This window comes from Theropithecus gelada, chromosome 18 (assembly GCF_003255815.1).
Source record: "Theropithecus gelada isolate Dixy chromosome 18, Tgel_1.0, whole genome shotgun sequence".
Lineage (NCBI taxonomy): Eukaryota > Metazoa > Chordata > Mammalia > Primates > Cercopithecidae > Theropithecus > Theropithecus gelada.
Window position 1 is genome coordinate 34,786,606 of NC_037686.1, and position 18,629 is coordinate 34,805,234.

The 18,629-nt window shown below is 36.9% G+C and overlaps 1 protein-coding gene across 1 annotated transcript in view; it reads right to left on the reverse strand.

The window, feature by feature from the left end:
* Positions 1-13,548: 13,548 nt before the first annotated feature.
* RIT2 (Ras like without CAAX 2) overlaps positions 13,549-18,629 on the reverse strand; it is a 377,863-nt gene continuing 372,782 nt past the window's right edge. The window contains exon 5 of the mRNA XM_025365360.1: positions 13,549-14,042. Coding sequence (XP_025221145.1) covers positions 13,815-14,042 — 228 coding nt within the window. The 3' untranslated portion in view covers positions 13,549-13,814. The remainder of the gene's footprint in view (positions 14,043-18,629) is intronic.

Below are 18,629 nucleotides of genomic sequence, written 5' to 3' on the forward strand. Positions count from 1 at the left end.
TCAACGAAATAAAAGGACACTGACAAATGGAAGAACGTTCCATGCTCATGGATAGGAAGAATCAATATTGTGAAAATGGCCATACTGCCCAAAGTAATTTATAGATTCAGTGCCATCCCAATCAAGCTACCAATGACTTTCTTCACAGAACTGGAAAAACTACTTTAAAGTTCATATAGAACCAAAAAGAGCCCACATTGCCAAAACAATCCTAAGCCAAAAAACAAAGCTGGAGGCATCACGCTACCTGACTTTAAACTATACTACAAAGCTACAGTAACAAACAGCATGGTACTGGTACCAAAACAGAGATATAGACCAAGGAAACAGAGTAGAGCCCTCGGAAATAATACCACACATCTGCAACCATCTGATCTTTGACAAACCTGACAAAAACAAGCAATGGGGAAAGGATTCCATATTTAATAAATGGTGCTGGGAAAACTGGCTGGCCATATGTAGAAAGCTGAAACTGGATCCCTTCCTTACACCTTATACAAAAACTAATTCAAGGTGGATTAAAGACTTAAATGTTAGACCTAAAACCATAAAAACCCTAGAAGAAAACCTAGGCAATACCATTCAGGACATAGGCGTGGGCAAGGACTTCTTGACTAAAACACCAAAAGCAATGGCAACAAAAGCCAAAATTGACAAATGGGATCTCATTAAACTAAAGAATTTCTGCACAGCAAAAGAAACTACCATCAGAGTGAACAGGCAACTTACAGAATGGGAGAAAATTTATGCAATCTACCCATCTGACAAAGGGCTAACTATCCAGAATCTACAAAGCATTTAAACAAATTTACAAGAAAAAAATCAAACAACCCCATCAAAAAGTGGGCAAAGGATATGACCAGACAGTTCTCAAAAGAAAACATTTATGCATCCAACAGACACATGAAAAAATGCTCATCATCACTGGCCATCAGAGAAATGCAAATTAAAACCACAATGAGATACCATCTCACATCAGTTAGAATGGCAATCATTAAAAAGTCAGGAAACAACAGGTGCTGGAGAGGATGTGGAGAAATAGGAACACTTTTACACTGTCGGTGGGACTGTAAACTAGTTCAACCATTGTGGAAGACAGTGTGGCGATTCCTCAAGGATCTAGAACTAGAAATAACATTTGACCCAGTCATCCCATTACTGGGCATACCCAAAGGATTATAAATGATGCTGCTATAAAGACACATGCACACGTATGTTTTTTGTGGCACTATTCACAATAGCAAAGACTTGAAACCAACCCAAATGTCCATCAATGATAGACTGGATTAAGAAAATGTGGCATATATACACCGTGGAATACTATGCAGCCATAAAAGAGGATGAGTTCATGTCCTTTGTAGGGACATGGATGAAGCTAGAAAACATCATTCTGAGCAAACTACCGAAAGGACAGAAAACCAAACACCACATGTTCTCACCCATAGGTGGGAATTGAATAATGAGGACACTTGGACACAGGGTGGGGAACATCACACACTGGGGCCTGTTGTGGAGTGGAGGGAGTTTGGAGGGATAGCATTAGGAGATATTCCTAATGTAAATGATGAGTTAACGGGTACAGCACACCAACATGGCACATGTATACATATGTAACAACCCTGCATGCTGTGCACACGTACCGTAGAACTTAAAGTATAATAATAATTTTTTAAAAAGCTCAGATAGGAAAAAATTTAAAAATAAAAGAAGACATTTATGTAGCCAACAAACATATATAAATAAACTCATCATCACTGGTCATTAGAAAAATGGAAATCAAATCCACACTGAGATACTACCTCATGACAGTTAGAATGGCGATTATTAAAATGTCAGGAAGCAACAGATGCTGGCAAGGCTGTGAAGAAACAGGAATGCTTTTACACTGTTGGTGGGAGTGTAAATTAGTTCAACCATTGTGGAAGATAGTGTGGCGATTCCTCAAGGATCTAGAACCAGAAATACCAGTTGATCCAGCAATCCCATTACTAAGTATATACCAAAGGATTATAAATCATTCTACTACAGAGACATATGCACACATACGTTTACTGCAGCACTATTTATAATAGCAAAGACTTGGAACCAAGCCAAGTGCCCATCAATGATAGATTGAATAAAGAAAATGTGGCACATATATACCATGGAATACTATGCAGCCATAAAAAGAAATGAGTTTATGTCCTTTGCAGGGACATGGATGAAGCTAGAAGCCATCATTCTCAGCCAACTAACACAGGAACACAAAATCAAACACTGCATGTTCTCACTCATCACTCATAAGTGGGAATTGAACAATAACACGTGGACACAGGGAGGGGAACATCACACACTGGGGCCTGTCACAGGGTCGGGGGCAAGGAGAGGGAGAGCATTAGGACAAATACCTCATGCATGCAGGACTTAAAATCTAAATGACAGGTTGATAGGTGCCGCAAACCACCATGGCACATGTATACCTATTTAACAAACCTGCACGTTCTGCTCATGTATCCCAGAACTTAAAGTAAAATTTTAAAAAAATCAAATTTCCCCACAAAAATATGTACAATTACAATGTGTCAGTAAAAAAAAAAAAAACAAACAAACAAACAAACAAACAAACAAAAAAAAACAACTTATAAAGAAAAAAATAAAATTCAAAAACACCCTAGCTGATATTCCCAAGAGGCTTGCCTTAACACTCACTCACAAAGTCAACCGGGAAAGTTTTGCATTTGAGATGCAATTCCCTGAAGTTCAAATGATGATTTGTGCCTTTACCTTCTCATGGGGTCTACCAGGCATATACCTGGCATATAGAGGGTGATGCAGCTTGTGTCTGTGGCCTACTCCAGAGACATACTCCACACTTTTGTCCCCCAACACCTCCTTGCTAAGACAACTTTGATTTTATCAGCTAACCACTCTCTTCCACAGGGCTCTGTGCTTTTTACAAAAGTCTGAACCAGTAGACAAATCTCTATTTGTCTAAATTAATCATTGTAATAACATTAAGAAAGGCAGAATAAAAGTTCAAACGTATGAGTCCTTCCAGACACATTCGAGATACTGAATTAACAAACCCAGAGCCACCTTGAAGCAATCCTACCTTGTTTTACTCTTTGTTATATGCAGTAACAAAGCCCTTGTGTGGTTTAAATCCTTCTGAGTTGAGTTTTCTGTTACTCAAAGCTGAAAACATTTCCATTGATAGAGAAGGTAAAGAAAATGTTTGTTGAATTGAATTCACTTAGAAATACCATGTGAGATTCATAATTAGACACAAAGAGCTAGAAGACAAGGTAAGAGACTTACTCAGGGGCCTGGTCATGCAGAAATTTAGGATCTGCATCAAAGCTTTGCAGTGATGAGACGCTTTCAGTGATTTTGAACAAGGAACTAATAATATTTGATTCTACTATTTTAAATTCATTTTTTATGCCTTCAATATTGTTTCCTCTACCCTATTACAAATAATTCTTTATATGTAATAAAGCTGTTTTGCTTTCATTCTTTCTATCTTTTCCCTTAGCCATTTGTCTTCTTATTGATCTTCTACAATTCTTATGATTTTAACATTAATGCTATTAATCCAGCTCTGAACTTTTGACTTACTTTCTCTTCTGTGTTTTCTTCTATTTGCCCCTTGGCTTTGTTTTATGCTTTTCAGGGCTTTTAGTCTCTCCAAAAAGAAAACTCTTTTAAATGTGTGGAGTTGGGGCCAGGGCTACATTTACTGAAGTGGATATAAATAAAATTGAAGAATCTCTTTGCAAAGTAAATCATTGGTCTTGAATTAATATTTCAGGGTAAATTAAATTTCCATACTTAAGATAGACATTTGGAAAGGCTGACCTACAAGTAAATATGTTGTTTCCCATTATCTCTTTTTAATAATGTGGAACCTTTAGATTTTTCTTTGAAGGTATGAGTTTGCTAGTTTTGCAGTTGAGTGAAATTTGGAATTTCGGTAAAATATAATTTATTTGAAATTGAGATGCCCTTTCCCATCCATTTTCTTTCAATTATGCTGTGATTTATCTAATATTCTCCAAAATATGCCTGCTTAAACATTTAAGCAGTGTTTATCAAAGACTTTCTAGACTTCATTTCTTTGATCAATTGAAATATAATTGTCTGCATCACATGAACATTTGGTTTCAAACTTGTTAGCTACTCTATATTTGGGAAATTATAAAATTGTGTTGTTGAATATTAGTTGAATTATAAGGCATTCAATAAGCATACTGATATGATAATATCAGTGGGAAAAATCCTTTTCCATGAAGGCTTTGATTTATTAAAGTTCAGTGACTTGATTAAGAAATGAGACACAGGAGACAATGACCTGACTTTCAGTGGACTAGGATGTACCTTATTATCTTCAAATACTTTATTCTCCTTTTTCTGATCATGAGGTTTTAGCAGTGGTTCTTTCCTGTAGTCTGAAGTGTTAGTGGGAGAACGATCCTTTTTAACATTTTTTCTAGACTGCAAAGGCAAAAATAACAGTTTTCTTCTCTCCTTATTTTAAGGGTCATAAATTATCTTTGTTTTGTTTTATCTGAGAACCCCCTGCTGATCAGCTTCTAGAAGATAGAAGGCAAATGTTTTCTAAATGAATTCATATATTCTCTGCTAAAGTACATATCAGTAGAGTTATAGTAAGATTGTCCCATCTTTTCCTTTTTGTTTTATTTATTTACTTATTTATTTATTTATAATGAAGTCTTGCTTTGTCATCCAGACTGGAGTGCAGTGACACAATCTCAGCTCACTGCAACCTCCACCTCCCAGGTTCAAGTGATTCTTCTGCCTCAGCCTCCCAAGTAACTGGGATTACAGGCACACACCATCATGCCTGGCTATTTTTTGTATTTTTGATAGAGACAGGGTTTCACCATGTTGTCCAGCTGGTCTCAAACTCCTGATCTTAAGTGATACACCTGCCTCTGCCTCCTAAAGTGCTGAGATTACAGGCATGAGCCACCACACCTGGCCTGATTGTCCCATCTTTTCTAGCGGAAGCCCAGAGCACAGTTGTGTTACTTCAGCAACACAATATGTTTATTCATTTACTTACTTACTCATTGATTATTCACTATATAAGACCCTGTGATATATTTTAATGTGCCTAATCTCATTTATACTTTATACCAATTTGTGAAATAGGCCTCACTGTTATTCCCATTTTATAGATTAAGAAATAAGAAGCTCAGAGCTCAGAGAGATTGTAGCTTGCCTAACATTTTACTGCTTATTTGGTTGTTTAAAACATTCATTCTGAAACCAGGGAGCACAAAGCGATAGACAGTTTTGAAAGAACAAAATGAAGGGCACCTTCAATAGTATTAAAATGATGAAGAAAACACACAAAATGCAGGAATGAGATAAGTCCCCAGGAACATTGATTTTATTATCTTGCCATGCCGTAGCTCATGAAACAGGCTTTTCCAAAAGCCATGCCCTGCGCAGTCTTGTGCTCAGAGAAAACGGTACAACTGGGAAATCTACACACATAATTTTTCCCCTTCACTTCCATACTATCACCCTAGACCACACTTGCCCATCTTCATACCAAGATTATAGCTGGTACCTGTCAAATTATCATCTAGCTATCACTGTTTTCTCATCTCAATCCATCTTACATTTAGTTGCCAAATAAAGTTACTCTACGTCAAACATCTGAAATACTGCTTTTAAAGAAGTCTGAATAACTTCTTGGCCCGAATAAAATACTTGAACTGTTTGGAGAAGGGCTTTGTAAAATTTGTTGTTAAGTAGAAAGAATGAGTCATCATTGCTGTGAAAAATGATAGCATCACATTTCTCTTAAGTGACCAATTCTTTTAAATTTTTATTCAGCCCTGAGTAAAGTATAGGTATTAGATTACATAATTGCTCGTAAATAAAATACAATCATGGCATGCTCTTTTCTCCTTCCAATCATTTCTCCAGACCAAGAATTACCATTTTAAAAGGCAAATAATTGTTACTTCATTCCACTGTTTAAATTTCTTTAACAGCCTCTGGTTTCTCTCAGCTCTCACTCAAATGGACACACATGGTCTCATTCCCAACTTTTCCCTCCTGTCTCATCATTTCATAGATCTTTTTTTTTTTTTTCGTTTCCTGTAATATTGCTCTCCAGTACTTACCATTCACCCAATTGCCACAGGGATGATGCCCATGCTGATCTTACTGCCAGAAACCTCTTAATACCTTCCCTTTCCTCTTGGTCTAGATAATTGTTGTTCATTCTTTATATGGCAACTGAATCCTCCTATCTTCAGGGAAGCCCTGACCTCCTCAACTAGATCAAATTCTCCTATTATGGACAATATTTATGTACTCAAACTCTCCTTTATTACATTGACTGCAGTCGCAAATTTAGAATTACAAATGTAACTATTTCATTGCCATCTTTCCCTGATTAGACTATAAGCTCAAAGACAGCAAGGACCGTGACTGTTTTAGTACAATTTTATCCCCAAGCTTAATGCAGTCCTTGACACAGAATGGGTTCTCAGAAAATATTTTCTCACTATATGGATGAATGGTTTGGCTCACTGTGTTGATTACTGAGGGGTTAATAAACAATGCTGTGTAGAGTGTGTTGCACACAAGAGTTCAAAATATTAGTAACTGAATGAATACATGAATAAATTGAATGATTTGTGAGCCAATTATCTACTTCTGAATTTGTGGTTCACGTATCATTTTAGTTTGACTGTTGAAACCATACATTTACTACCTTAGAGGTCCTCTTTCTTTCCACTGATAACTGAAAGGATATGAGTAATTTCTATTGTTAACCTATAAAATCCTAATGAATTCAGAAGATAGGATATATAGTGTATTATACAATATGTTCCAGAGGCCAAGCTAAAGCATTCAGGGAATGTGGATCTTTCTATATCCTAATCCCATTCCCACTTTATATAGTAACTGCTTAGTGCTCAGAGAGGTGAACGACTTGACTGACCCAAAGTCACAGAGTCTATGATTCTGGCACGAGGCAAACAGAAAGCTCTTGAGTCTATAACTGATAGAGTTTTTGAGCTTACTAAACATCTGCAGGGTACTGACACATTAACAGTGCTTTTATTTCTCACTTTACCTGTTCTACATTTAAACGTATAGTCTAATTGCTGTAAATACAGCATTTCTCACCAGTAATAAATTAAAAACCTTTGGCAAACTTCTCTTAATTGATGCTTTCACTCCCTTGTCTACTGTACTACCCTGAAGGGAGTGACTTTCAATAACATTGCTTTCAGTGTCTTATTTGTCTTACCTAGAAAGGAAGGCAAACAGTCCTCATATTTTTAAAGGAATTTAGATTTTAAAGAGACACTATGGATCTGTTCCAGAAACCATATTTTAGAATGTATTTATTATATGGCTTTAATTACACCTCTAGAGAAGACTGAACAATGCAACACAGACAGTTCACAGCATAAATTATTGTTACAATCTTAATAGCATGACAGGTGCACAAGGAAAATATGTTTGTTCCTTCTTTTGAGATTAAATTTACTAAAATATCTACTTTTGAGATTATATTTACTAAAATGGAAAATATAATAATCTAAAGTCATTCTAGCAAAATTTGATGTCTGAAGTTTCACTCAAGCCTGAAGTTGTCACGTCTTCTTTCCATTTGCCTCTTCCTTGAGTTTTTCATCACTGGCATTTTTACACTGGATTTTGCCATATTAAGTCCCTAAATGGCAGTGAAGTGTACTTCAAGGAGCTTGACTGACCTCACATGCCTCGGGACTTTCCCTTCCTTGGGGCCTCAGTTTCTCTCTCTATATGGGAAGACTGGGTTGAAATAATTTATGTGGTTTCCTGAAACACTGCTTATCTGTTATGTAATTTAACTTTTTCTTTAAGAAACAAGGTTAATTTATATGGAATATTAAAAAAGTGGATGGGATACAAATCACATTGACATTATCATTAAAACTATGCACCAGTTTTTTACAGGGCTAAAATGTTGATTTATTAATGTACTCTTTTGTCCATAAGAATTTATAATTTGGGCAAGTATTTTTGAAGGAAGGCAGAGACACCAGGTTTCATATATCGTGGGGAATTAAAGGTTGAACTAGACTGAAGCAAATGGATGAAAAAAGTAGAATATGGTAAATCCAGGTGTGTTTTGCATTACATTCTTACTTCCCACCCTGCTTTGTTGTTCCTCATCCATTTATTCCTCTTAGTAATCCTTTTATCCTGTGGCCCCTGGTTACTTTGTTCTATCCCATAAATCCAAAGTCTTAGGTACAATAGATGATTTATACCTATTACCCACAAAATGATGAATGGTCTACGTTCCCTTTCTCATGTTCAAATTTCACGTGTTCTTTGATCCTTCCACCATAGGCCCCTTTGCTCAGTTTCCACAAATAGCAAGTAGATCCTATGACAAATATATTTATGTTGTTGATATTTTAATGAGATGGCTAGATTTACTACTTTCTTAACATTTACATTTAATAGTGGATGGGTGGGCTGAAAGAATGGCTGCACTTCTGCTCTCTAACCCCAGATAGAAACTCTAAGAGAAAAGCTTCAGGCCAAGTAGAAGTGTTTAAGCACAAGCTGAAAATGGAGGATTTAAGGCAGCTAGGTTTTAGGGCTCAGTCTTAAATCATGTAAAGACTCACATCAGAACAACTATGACATTTTACACAAAGTTGGTCAGAAGGCTTAGTCTTAAATGTGACATATGCAATGGAGATCTAACTATCTGTCATCTATCTGTCTATCTATCTATCTATCATCTATCTATCATCTATCTTTTTGTTTGTTTGTTTGTTTGTTTGAGACAGAATTTAGCTCTTGTTGCTCAAGCTGCAGTGCAACGGCAAAATCTCGGCTCACTGCAACCTCCGCCTCCTAAGTTCAAGCGATTCTCCTGCCTCAGCCTCCCGAGTAGCTGGGATTACAGGCGTGCACCACAACACCCAGCTAATTTTTTGTATTTTTAGTAGAAGTGGGGTTTCACCATGTTAGCCAGGCTGGTTTTGAAATCCTGACCTTAGGTGATCTGCCCGACTCGGCCTTCCAAAGTGCTGGCATTACAGGCATGAGCTACTGTGCCCTGCCTATCTATCTATCTATCTATCTATCTATCTATCTATCTATCTATCAATCATCTATCTATCTATCTATCTATCTATCTATCTATCTATCTATCTGTCTACCTACCTACCTATCTACCTATTTGAGATGAAGTCTCGCTCTGTTACCCAGGCTGGAGTGCAGTAGCACAATCTGGGCTGGCTGCAAACCCCTCCTCCAAGGTTCAAGAGATTCTCATGTCTCAGCCCCCCAAGTAGCTGGGATTACATATGCATGCCACCATGCACAGCTAATTTTTGTATTTTTAGTAAAGACAGGATTTCTCCATGTTGGCCATGCTGGTCTTGAACTCCTGACCTCAGGTGATCCACCTGCCTCAGCCTCTCAAAGTGCTGGGATTATAGGCGTGAACCGCCATGCCTAGCCAGATCATTATATTTTTACATTTTTAAAATGTATTTCCATATCTTGAAAGTTGTATTGACCCATCATTGTCTCTCTCTATATATATATATGTGTGTGTATATATATATACACACACATATATACGTATATATTATATATATGCATATATATACACATACACACATATATATGTTTTTTAAGATATATAAATATATCTTTATATATATATTTAGTGCTTCAGTGGAAGAACAGAAGCCCCCTAAAAAAGAGCATCATTTCACTACTTTGACTACTAAATTCTGTTTTGTTTCTTATCAGAAGAAGAGCAATCTTGTCAGATTACTTAAAAGAAAAGTTCGAGCTTGCAGTGAGCTATGATCGCACCATTGAACTTCAGCCTGGAAAACAGAGAAAGACCCTGTCTCTAAAAAAATTAAAGTAAATAAATAAATAAAACAAATGGGTCACTCACCAGGAGCTTCTTCTTAACTCACCACCCAAAGTCTTTCAGGCTGAATATGGTGTGAGGTTGCTTTGGGAACACTGGAGCTACTGACAAACTTCCTCACAGCCATGAGCACACACAGTATTTTCAGGCAACCTCCATTCCCATTGGTCTGTGCTTGTATATCACTTTTGCCAAGGAATATTAGGAATAAACTGGACTCCTTGGGGCATCCACACATGGGCTAGACCGAGGGGGTGCAGAGAGCTAGAATAGCCTCACTGAAGCAGTACTCAGGGATCCCAGTGCCCTCTTCGTGCATGCCAGGGATCCAAAAGGGAGGCAGAGGTGCTGGGCGAGGTGGACTAGAAGGACCTGGGTCAGAATAAAGACACTGTGTTGGAAAGGACCTTGAGACCCATGGAAAAGGGACAAGATCATTGGCTCCAGTAGAGACTGGCTGTTTTTCATGACACACTTGACAACCCCTGACATACCTCACAGTCAGCCCAGTAAACAGAGTAAGACAAGACCTTGAGTTTAAAAGATCACAGAAAATACGGGGGATACCACAGGGCATAGAAGATAAGAGAAAGAAACTACTACCATGAGGTCACTAAAGCCACACCTTTCTCCTGTACTCAGATGCAATTTGAAAAGGAGAATAAACAGAGAAGAACTTTGAATAATCAAACAGTGACCCAACTGCACACAGCAGAGGTTGGTTAGTTAAAGAAATGCCTTAAATTATTGTCTCAGATTAGCACTAAATTACTGGCATGAGCTAAAATTTAGTCCCATCTACCACCAGCTCCCCATTAGTCAGGGGTTCATGAGAAATAACATATGAATTATAGGGAAATAAAGCAGCTATCTGTTCCTTGTGCATCTGAGCATCATACAAATGATGTGCAGCCCAACTGTCCATGTTTTTTCCTCATTGATACTTTCTACAGAAGTTTGCGGGTTCAACTAGTGCTTCCTGAACAAAAAAATATAACATCTTAGGCTCCCATTTGTCTCTCATCTGAAAAGTTATTTAATCATGTGTGTCTATAAGATAAATTAATAAAGAAATACCCTAACATAGGTAAATGGTACTTTTCTGAGGGGCAGAGATTGTATTCAGAATTTCCCAGTACCTTTTCACCAAATACACACACACACACACACACACACACACACATGCAGTATCCAGAAAAGTTTTTGGTACCTAGTAGGCATTTCATTGCTATTTGATAAATTGTGTGGGGTGACTACACATTGGCCTACAATGAACATTTAGCATATTGGGCAAAAGCTTTCAGAGACTTGCTTGGCAATGAAGGAGTATACACACTGTAGTTCTCTGAGTTTTTGGAATTACTTAGATGTCCTTAGTCTGGTAAGAAATTTTCAGGGATATGATTAGAAACAAGATCTTGATAATTTATTCTTACACAAGTTATCAATATCAATAGTCCTTGGCATAAATATCTAGGTTTTATTATGGGACACTTTCTTTTGGTTCATTCTTTTGAAAGAAAGACTGGTTTAAAATAATGCTCAATGTCTGCCTGTCTCTGCTGGTGATAATTACCTTATATTCTTTTAGCATGTGGGTTATAATTTATAGAACTCCTTTCTACTATAGAATAAAATGATTGGACTTTGTATTTGTTCCCCAATCCAAGCCTCACTGACGATTTCTAAGCTACATAAATATTTTCCAGGACTCTAGAAGCATAAGGAAAGAGATAGAGGAAAGGAGAAATGAGCTATAGAACTCTAGAGCCAAAGGCAGAAGAGTTGACAATGAAAGATAAAAGTTAAAATGTATGAAGATTTGATGGTGCTAGAAAATGTGCCAAACACTATCATTTATGTATAAGGCAATCAACAGGTTTTCCAAAATGCAGGCTTATCATTGGAAAATAGGTGCCAAGTATTATTTCCTAGATTGCATCTTCTGGTAAACAGGAGAGTCACTGATGGAGGGCAGGATTCGTAGGGCCTTCCCAGGTTTGGAGGGTTCTGGGGCCCTGGGCTGCAAAAGGCAAAGAATGTACTGGAGGTGAGTGTGCCCGTTCAATGGGACAAAAGCAAAGGATTAAACAATCCAAGGCCAAGAAAGGAGAAAACAATGACCTAAGACTGTAAGAAAGAATCTTGCTATCTTAATGTCTTCATGTTGTCTCCATGTTTGTTATTATTATTTTTTTGGCTTTCCTCCTAATTATGAATCCTTTACAATTAAAAGGTGCAGTGGATCTGGTTTTAGTGGCAATATAAGATGGGGGAAACCTGGTTAGTTTGTGCCTCACTCCTTAGAAGATGTGGCTTGAGTAAAACCCTTGGGATAAAGTGGCAGTAGTTACTAGCAAAAGATAAGTACATGACAATGTCCTTGATCCCAGGGTCTAAGAGAAAAAAAGTGAAGTCTAAGTGGGTTTGAGAAACAGCTTTGGCCTCAAGCAATAAAAGGACCTGCAAGTACAATATCGTGAAAGGCTAATTTCCAGTTCAGCATCTAAAAAATGATATTCCCTAAATTCTCTTTTAGCTGTATCTGTATCATGATGTAAAATGTCTTTTTCTTGTCTGAGAATTTGTAATCTCATTGTTCTTTCAGTGGGGTGAAACTCATAGGTAAATGTTAAGCTACAGGGCCCATGTATGAGTGATTCATTTCTGAATTCTCAGAGTTTAGCAAGTACCAGAGGCATTGTGAATAATGAAGAAGAAGTGAATGAATATTGAATGATAACTATGCCCCTCATCTCTCTTTTTCCCTAATTAATGATTAAAAACAGTCCTCAACCCATGAAGATGGGCTTGATAGATTCCATCGCATGCTTAGCTTTATGGTTTTCCTCTTCACGCTTGCCTATTAAGCATTCAGAACTGTGCTCTCTGGTAGTGTATTTTCTGAGCTTGAATTTAATAAACCCATTCACACTATGAGAAAAAATGAGTGAATGGGCAATTTCATTTTACATGATGAGTCATTGTAAAACAAACAAGAGAAAAGCCTCTGGTAGCATTTCATGTAAGGGAAGAGAGGAGATTTTGGCAATATAGGGAGCTCATAGGGTCTCTGGAGCCCTCAAGTCTCATACCGTACAAATGGTCCTGATGCAGGTGAAGCAACCCTAAGAAGGACTTCTCAATGGGGGGAGCAAAGCGTCTTTTAATGAGCTTATGAACTACCAAATTCATAGTAGGTTCTCTCTTCCCACTACAGAGACAACATCCTTTTGCCACAGCCCAGTGCCTTCACTGTGATACTTTTGCCACAACTTAACTGGGGCAGAGCACTGTAAATATGTAGATATTTTATTTCAGCTCTCCAATGACCCAAAACCAGTTCCTATTATTAATAATTCCTGTAAGGTTTATCTCTGGAGCATTCAAGAAGAAGCACCATGACTTCTACAATAAGAAAAGACCAGGCTGCAGATTTCTGCTCTGAATTATATCCTGAGCTTCTTCATTATTTACTGAGATTCCTGAAATGCAAACAACCAGAGTGTTATCAGGCAAAGGCAGATCCCCTGAGCCTTTTATCATTCTGGCTGCAATTTTGCATATTTCCTTTATAACCAGACAGCATACCAAATGAAGCTAGACTCTTTAAAGGGAAATGAGGCAATTGGAATGTCAATTTTATTTAGTAATATATTGTAAAAACTAAACAGCATATCCAGCTGATTGACAAAATCCATCCAACTGTTAAAGGCAAAACAAAACTATCTCAAGAGGTACAGTTATGCAGATCTTGCTTTTACCTACAGGCAGATATTTAAAGAGAGAGAGACACACACACAGAGAATATTGAAGCAGAATGCTACATATGGAATTGTCCAACTAATAAAATTCAGAGAGAGCGAGGAACTGAAAAGCAGGGATATCATGTCATATTTTCTCTCTTCTTCTTCAAAGAGCCTTTTAGCTTCTTCCACAGGCTGTCTTTTCTCTTCAGTTTCTTTTCCATCAAGGATGGCATGGACTCCTTCTTGCGAATTTCCCTCACTAAGCCATGAAAAGCATCATCAATACAGAATCTGAGGGCTGCGGAGGTCTCAAAAAAACCACAATTATATTCTTGGGCCAGATTCAAGCCTTCTTCTGTAGAAACCTAAGGAAAAAACAAATAATATTTAAAAGAAAAAGAAAGACTCTTCAATTAAAAATATGTTCTCTACTAGAGCTGTGGACCCCAGTTACATTTAAAATATATAGCAATGTGAGAATTTGTTTTAAGAGAGAATCCTAGAATTTTAGAATTTGAAGGACAAATGAGAAGTTAGAATCCTTGAAAGGATGACTGATTTAAAAATTGAACTAGAAATCAGCTCTCTGGAATTCAAAAAAGCAACATAGCAAAGTGATCAAAGAATAGCTTTATATTAAATCTGCTTTGTTTCAAGTACCAGCTCAACTACATTTCAGCTTTGCAAACTTGGGTAAATTTTTTGACTTTTTCTCCCCAATTTCCTCAGTGTAAGATATTAATATCTACCTCAAAACCTCTTTGTTAGGGTTGAGTGAGATCATCTAGAAGAGGCACATGCTGGGCACATGTTTAAAGCTCTATAAATGTTAGTTGTTATTATAGTCCAGAGCTTTCACTTAAGAATAAGTTGAAGAGATGGAGTTATCATAAAATTAAAAAAATAATAATCTGTCAAAAGAAAATGAAAAGCAAACACCACCATTACGGGTAAATAAGCCTCTCTCTAGCCAAATATTCCGGAGCAGGTTTGACTCTCCATAAGTTTTGGTGGCACTTATCCAGACTGTGGTTCATGCTGTTGTAATGGATCTCTAGAGATCATAGACTGACTGAGGCCAGGGACCATGTCTGTCTCACTTATCATTCCTTTAGTATCTACTACAACTCCTGGTGCCTACATCACCATTAGAAGTATTGGAAGAGTTTAAAGAATGATCAACAAAATTACCCAAGGTTGAATAAATATTAAGTAAAATATAAAGATAAATTATACACATATATTAGCACAGTGGATTCTATGTTCCTGTAGCTGGTACTAACATTCCTACTCAAAATTTAGTGCTCCCATGAAGCCCTACCAGATTATCAGTCCGGAATCCTGAGTTACCAGGACTCTGAATAATAAATAGACCTCCTAACTCACCCATTTTGGATGTGTGGTATAACTAAGAAACAAAACAAAACAAAACATACACCACACACACAACTTTATTCTTTTAAGTTGTTGACATTTTGCGATTGTTGCAATCAGGGCAGAAACCAACTTTTAAAACTGTTACAACACATCATATGGTTAGTAAGTGGCTGAGCTGGAGTGTAAAAATCTATCAAGTTTATCTGATCCCATAGACAGGTTCTAGATTGATCTCACTACTGGCTGTTAAACAGAGATGAGTAGCTTGTTACATTTTAACCCTATGAGATAAAACATGACTGGATTCTCTCTCTTTTTAAATTTTTTTTCATTCCTGCTGGTAAACATACCAATTTTTTTTTAGCTCATTTCTATCTTAAAATAACTTAAGAAATGCAGTGAAAACAATCAACTAAAGCTAATAACATTCTGAATTGCCAGCAATTAGGCAAAGTTGTTTATTAAGTAACTTACCTGATTTTCAAGTTATCACAAGTGATAATCTTACCAAATGGTATGACACTGTATAACGTGGGTTACCATTTATTTTTCAGTCACCTGTAAGAATTTTCCCCACCCAGAAGCTAATAATGCATATTTTACGTTTTTTATAGCAACACAACAGTTCTGGGATTATTTTCTATATTTATTGGCCTTCATTAGGTTACACTCATATTAATACAGCCTAAATGCCTCTGTGACTTGCAAAATATTTTTTGTTTTGTTTTGTTTTGTTGCTACACTGCTTTCTAGCAGCCAAGGAGTAAATTTTTGGCAGCTCAGCTCCAGGCTGTCAGGTGGGTTCTGGTATATTCCTCTTGTCTTCTTATTTTGGGACTCAGGCTAAGAGAGACCCTCTTATCTTGGAAATGATATTCCAATACTATAGAGAAGATGCACAGGAGACAGAAATTATTTTAACTATATCCCAGGGGCCAAATGACACATGGAGAAACGTAAAGTCAATGAGGCAGGACATATGCTCAACTCACATTGAAGCATGGCCAGAATGGAGAGAAAACACAGAATTTCAAAAGAATGATTCAATTGATCACAGTTAATATAAATGCATTACAGTCTCCAACTTTAAAAGACAAAGACTGTCCAACCAGATTTTACAATAATCACTTGCAGTTGCAGTACCTTATATGTAAATATATAGAAAGTGAAATTTGAATGGAAATTTACACATGAAAAAAGCTGCTATAGTTTAAATATCAGACAAAGTAGACAGTAAGTAAAAATAGAGCATTATTTGAGCAAAAGGGAAATATTTTATGATAATAAAGGAAGATATTATACTAATTAATTATTATGTACTAAAAATATAGTCTCAGTGTAAATTTTAACAGTTGACAAAATAAAATCCAAAAGTTTAGTGGGATATTTTAATGTGTCTCTCTCAGCAATTGAAAGAACTGGTAACAATCCTATTGACACTACTCCACAAGATAAAGAGAGAATCCTCTCTCCCTAAATCATTCTATGAAGCCAGTATCACTCTAATACCAAATCCAGGAAAGGACATAACAAAAAAAGAAAACTACAGACCAATATTCCTGATGAATATAGATGCAAAAATCCTTAACAAAATACTAGCTAACAGAATCCAACAGCATATCAAAAAGAAAATCCACCACAATCAAGTGGGTTTCATACCAGGGATGGTTTAACATATGCAAGTCAATAAATATGATACACCTCATAAACAGAATTTAAAATAAAAATGACATGATCATCTCAGTAGATGCAGAAAAAAACATTTGACAAAATCCAGCATCCCTTTGTGGTTAAAACCCTCAGAAAAATCGGCATAGGAGGGACCTGCTTTACTGTAATAAAAGCTATCTATTACAAACTCACAGCCAATGTAGTACTGAATGGGGAAAAGTTGAAAGCTTTCCCCCTGAGAACACAAACATGACAAGGATGCCCACTCTCATCCCTTCTATTCAACATAGTACTGGAAGTCCTAGCCAGAACAATCATACAAGAGAAAGAAATAAAGGACATCCAGATTGGTGAAGAGGAAGTAAAAATGTTGCAGTTTGCTGATGATATAATTGCATACCTAGAAAACCCTAAAGACTTATCCAAAAAGCTCCTAGATAAATGAATTCAGCAAATTTCAGGATACAAAATTTATATACACAGATCAGTAGGTCTGCTATATGCCAACAGCGACCAAGCTGAGAATAAAATCAATAATCCGTTTTACAATAGCTGCTAAATAAATAAATAAAATACTTAAGAATATACCTAACCAAGGAGGTGAAAGACCTCTACAAGGAAAACTACAAAACACTGTTGAAAGAAATCATAGATGACAGAAACAAATGAAAACACATCCTGTGCTCGTGGATGGGTAGAATCAATACTGTGAAAATGATCATACTGCCAAAAGCAATCTACAAATGCAATTTCCATCAAAATACCACTGTCATTCTTCACAGAACTAAAAAAAAAAAAAAAAAAAAAAAAAAAATCCTTTTTGGAAGCAAAAAGAAGAGCACATAGCCAAAGAAAGACTACGTATAAAGAAGAAATCTGGAGGCATCACATTACCTGACTTCAAACTATACTATAAGGCCATAGTCACCAAAACAGCATGGTACTGGTATATAGGCGTATAGATAAATGGAATAGAATAGAGAACCCAGAGGCCGGGCGCGGTGGCTCATGCCTGTAATCCCAGCACTTTGGGGGGCCAAGGCGGGCAGATCACAAGGTCAGGAGATCAAGACCATCCTGGCTAACGTGGTAAAACCCCGTCTCTACTAAAAATACAAAATATTAGCTGAGCGTGGTGGCGGGCGCCTGTAGTCCCAGCTACTCAGGAGGCTGAGGCAGGAGAATGGCATAAGCCCAGGAGGCGGAGCTTGCAGTGAGTCAAGATCGTGCCACTGCATTCTAGCCTGAGCAACAGAGTGAGACTCCATCTCAAAAAAAAAAAAAAAAAAAAAAAGAGAGAATAGAGAACCCAGAAATAAAGCCAAATAGTAACAGCCAAGTGATCTTTGACAAAGCAAACAAAAACATAAAGTGGGGAAAGGACACCCTATTCAACAAATGGTGTTAGGATAATGGGCAAGCCACGTGCAGAAGAATGAAACTGCATCCTCATCTCTCACCTTATACAAAAATCAACTCAAGGTGGATCAAGGCCTTAAATCTAAGACCTGAAAACATAGAAATAATAGAAGATAACACTGGAAAAATCCTTTTAGACATTGGCATAGGGAAAGACTTCATGAGCAAGAACCCAAAAGCAAATGCAACAAAAACAAAGATAAATACTTGGGACTTAATTAAACTAAAATGTTTCTGCACATCAAAAGAAACAATAAGCAGAGTAAGCGAACAACCCACAGAGTGGGAGAAAAGCTCTGCAATCCCACAGAGTGGAAGAAAACCCACAGAGTAGAAGAAAATCTCCACAATCTATCCATTTGACAAAAGACTAATATCCAGAATCTACAAGAAACTCAAAGAAATCAGCAAGAAAAAAACCAAACAATCACATCAAAAAGTGGGCTAAGGACATGAATAGACAATTCTCAAAAGAAGACATACAA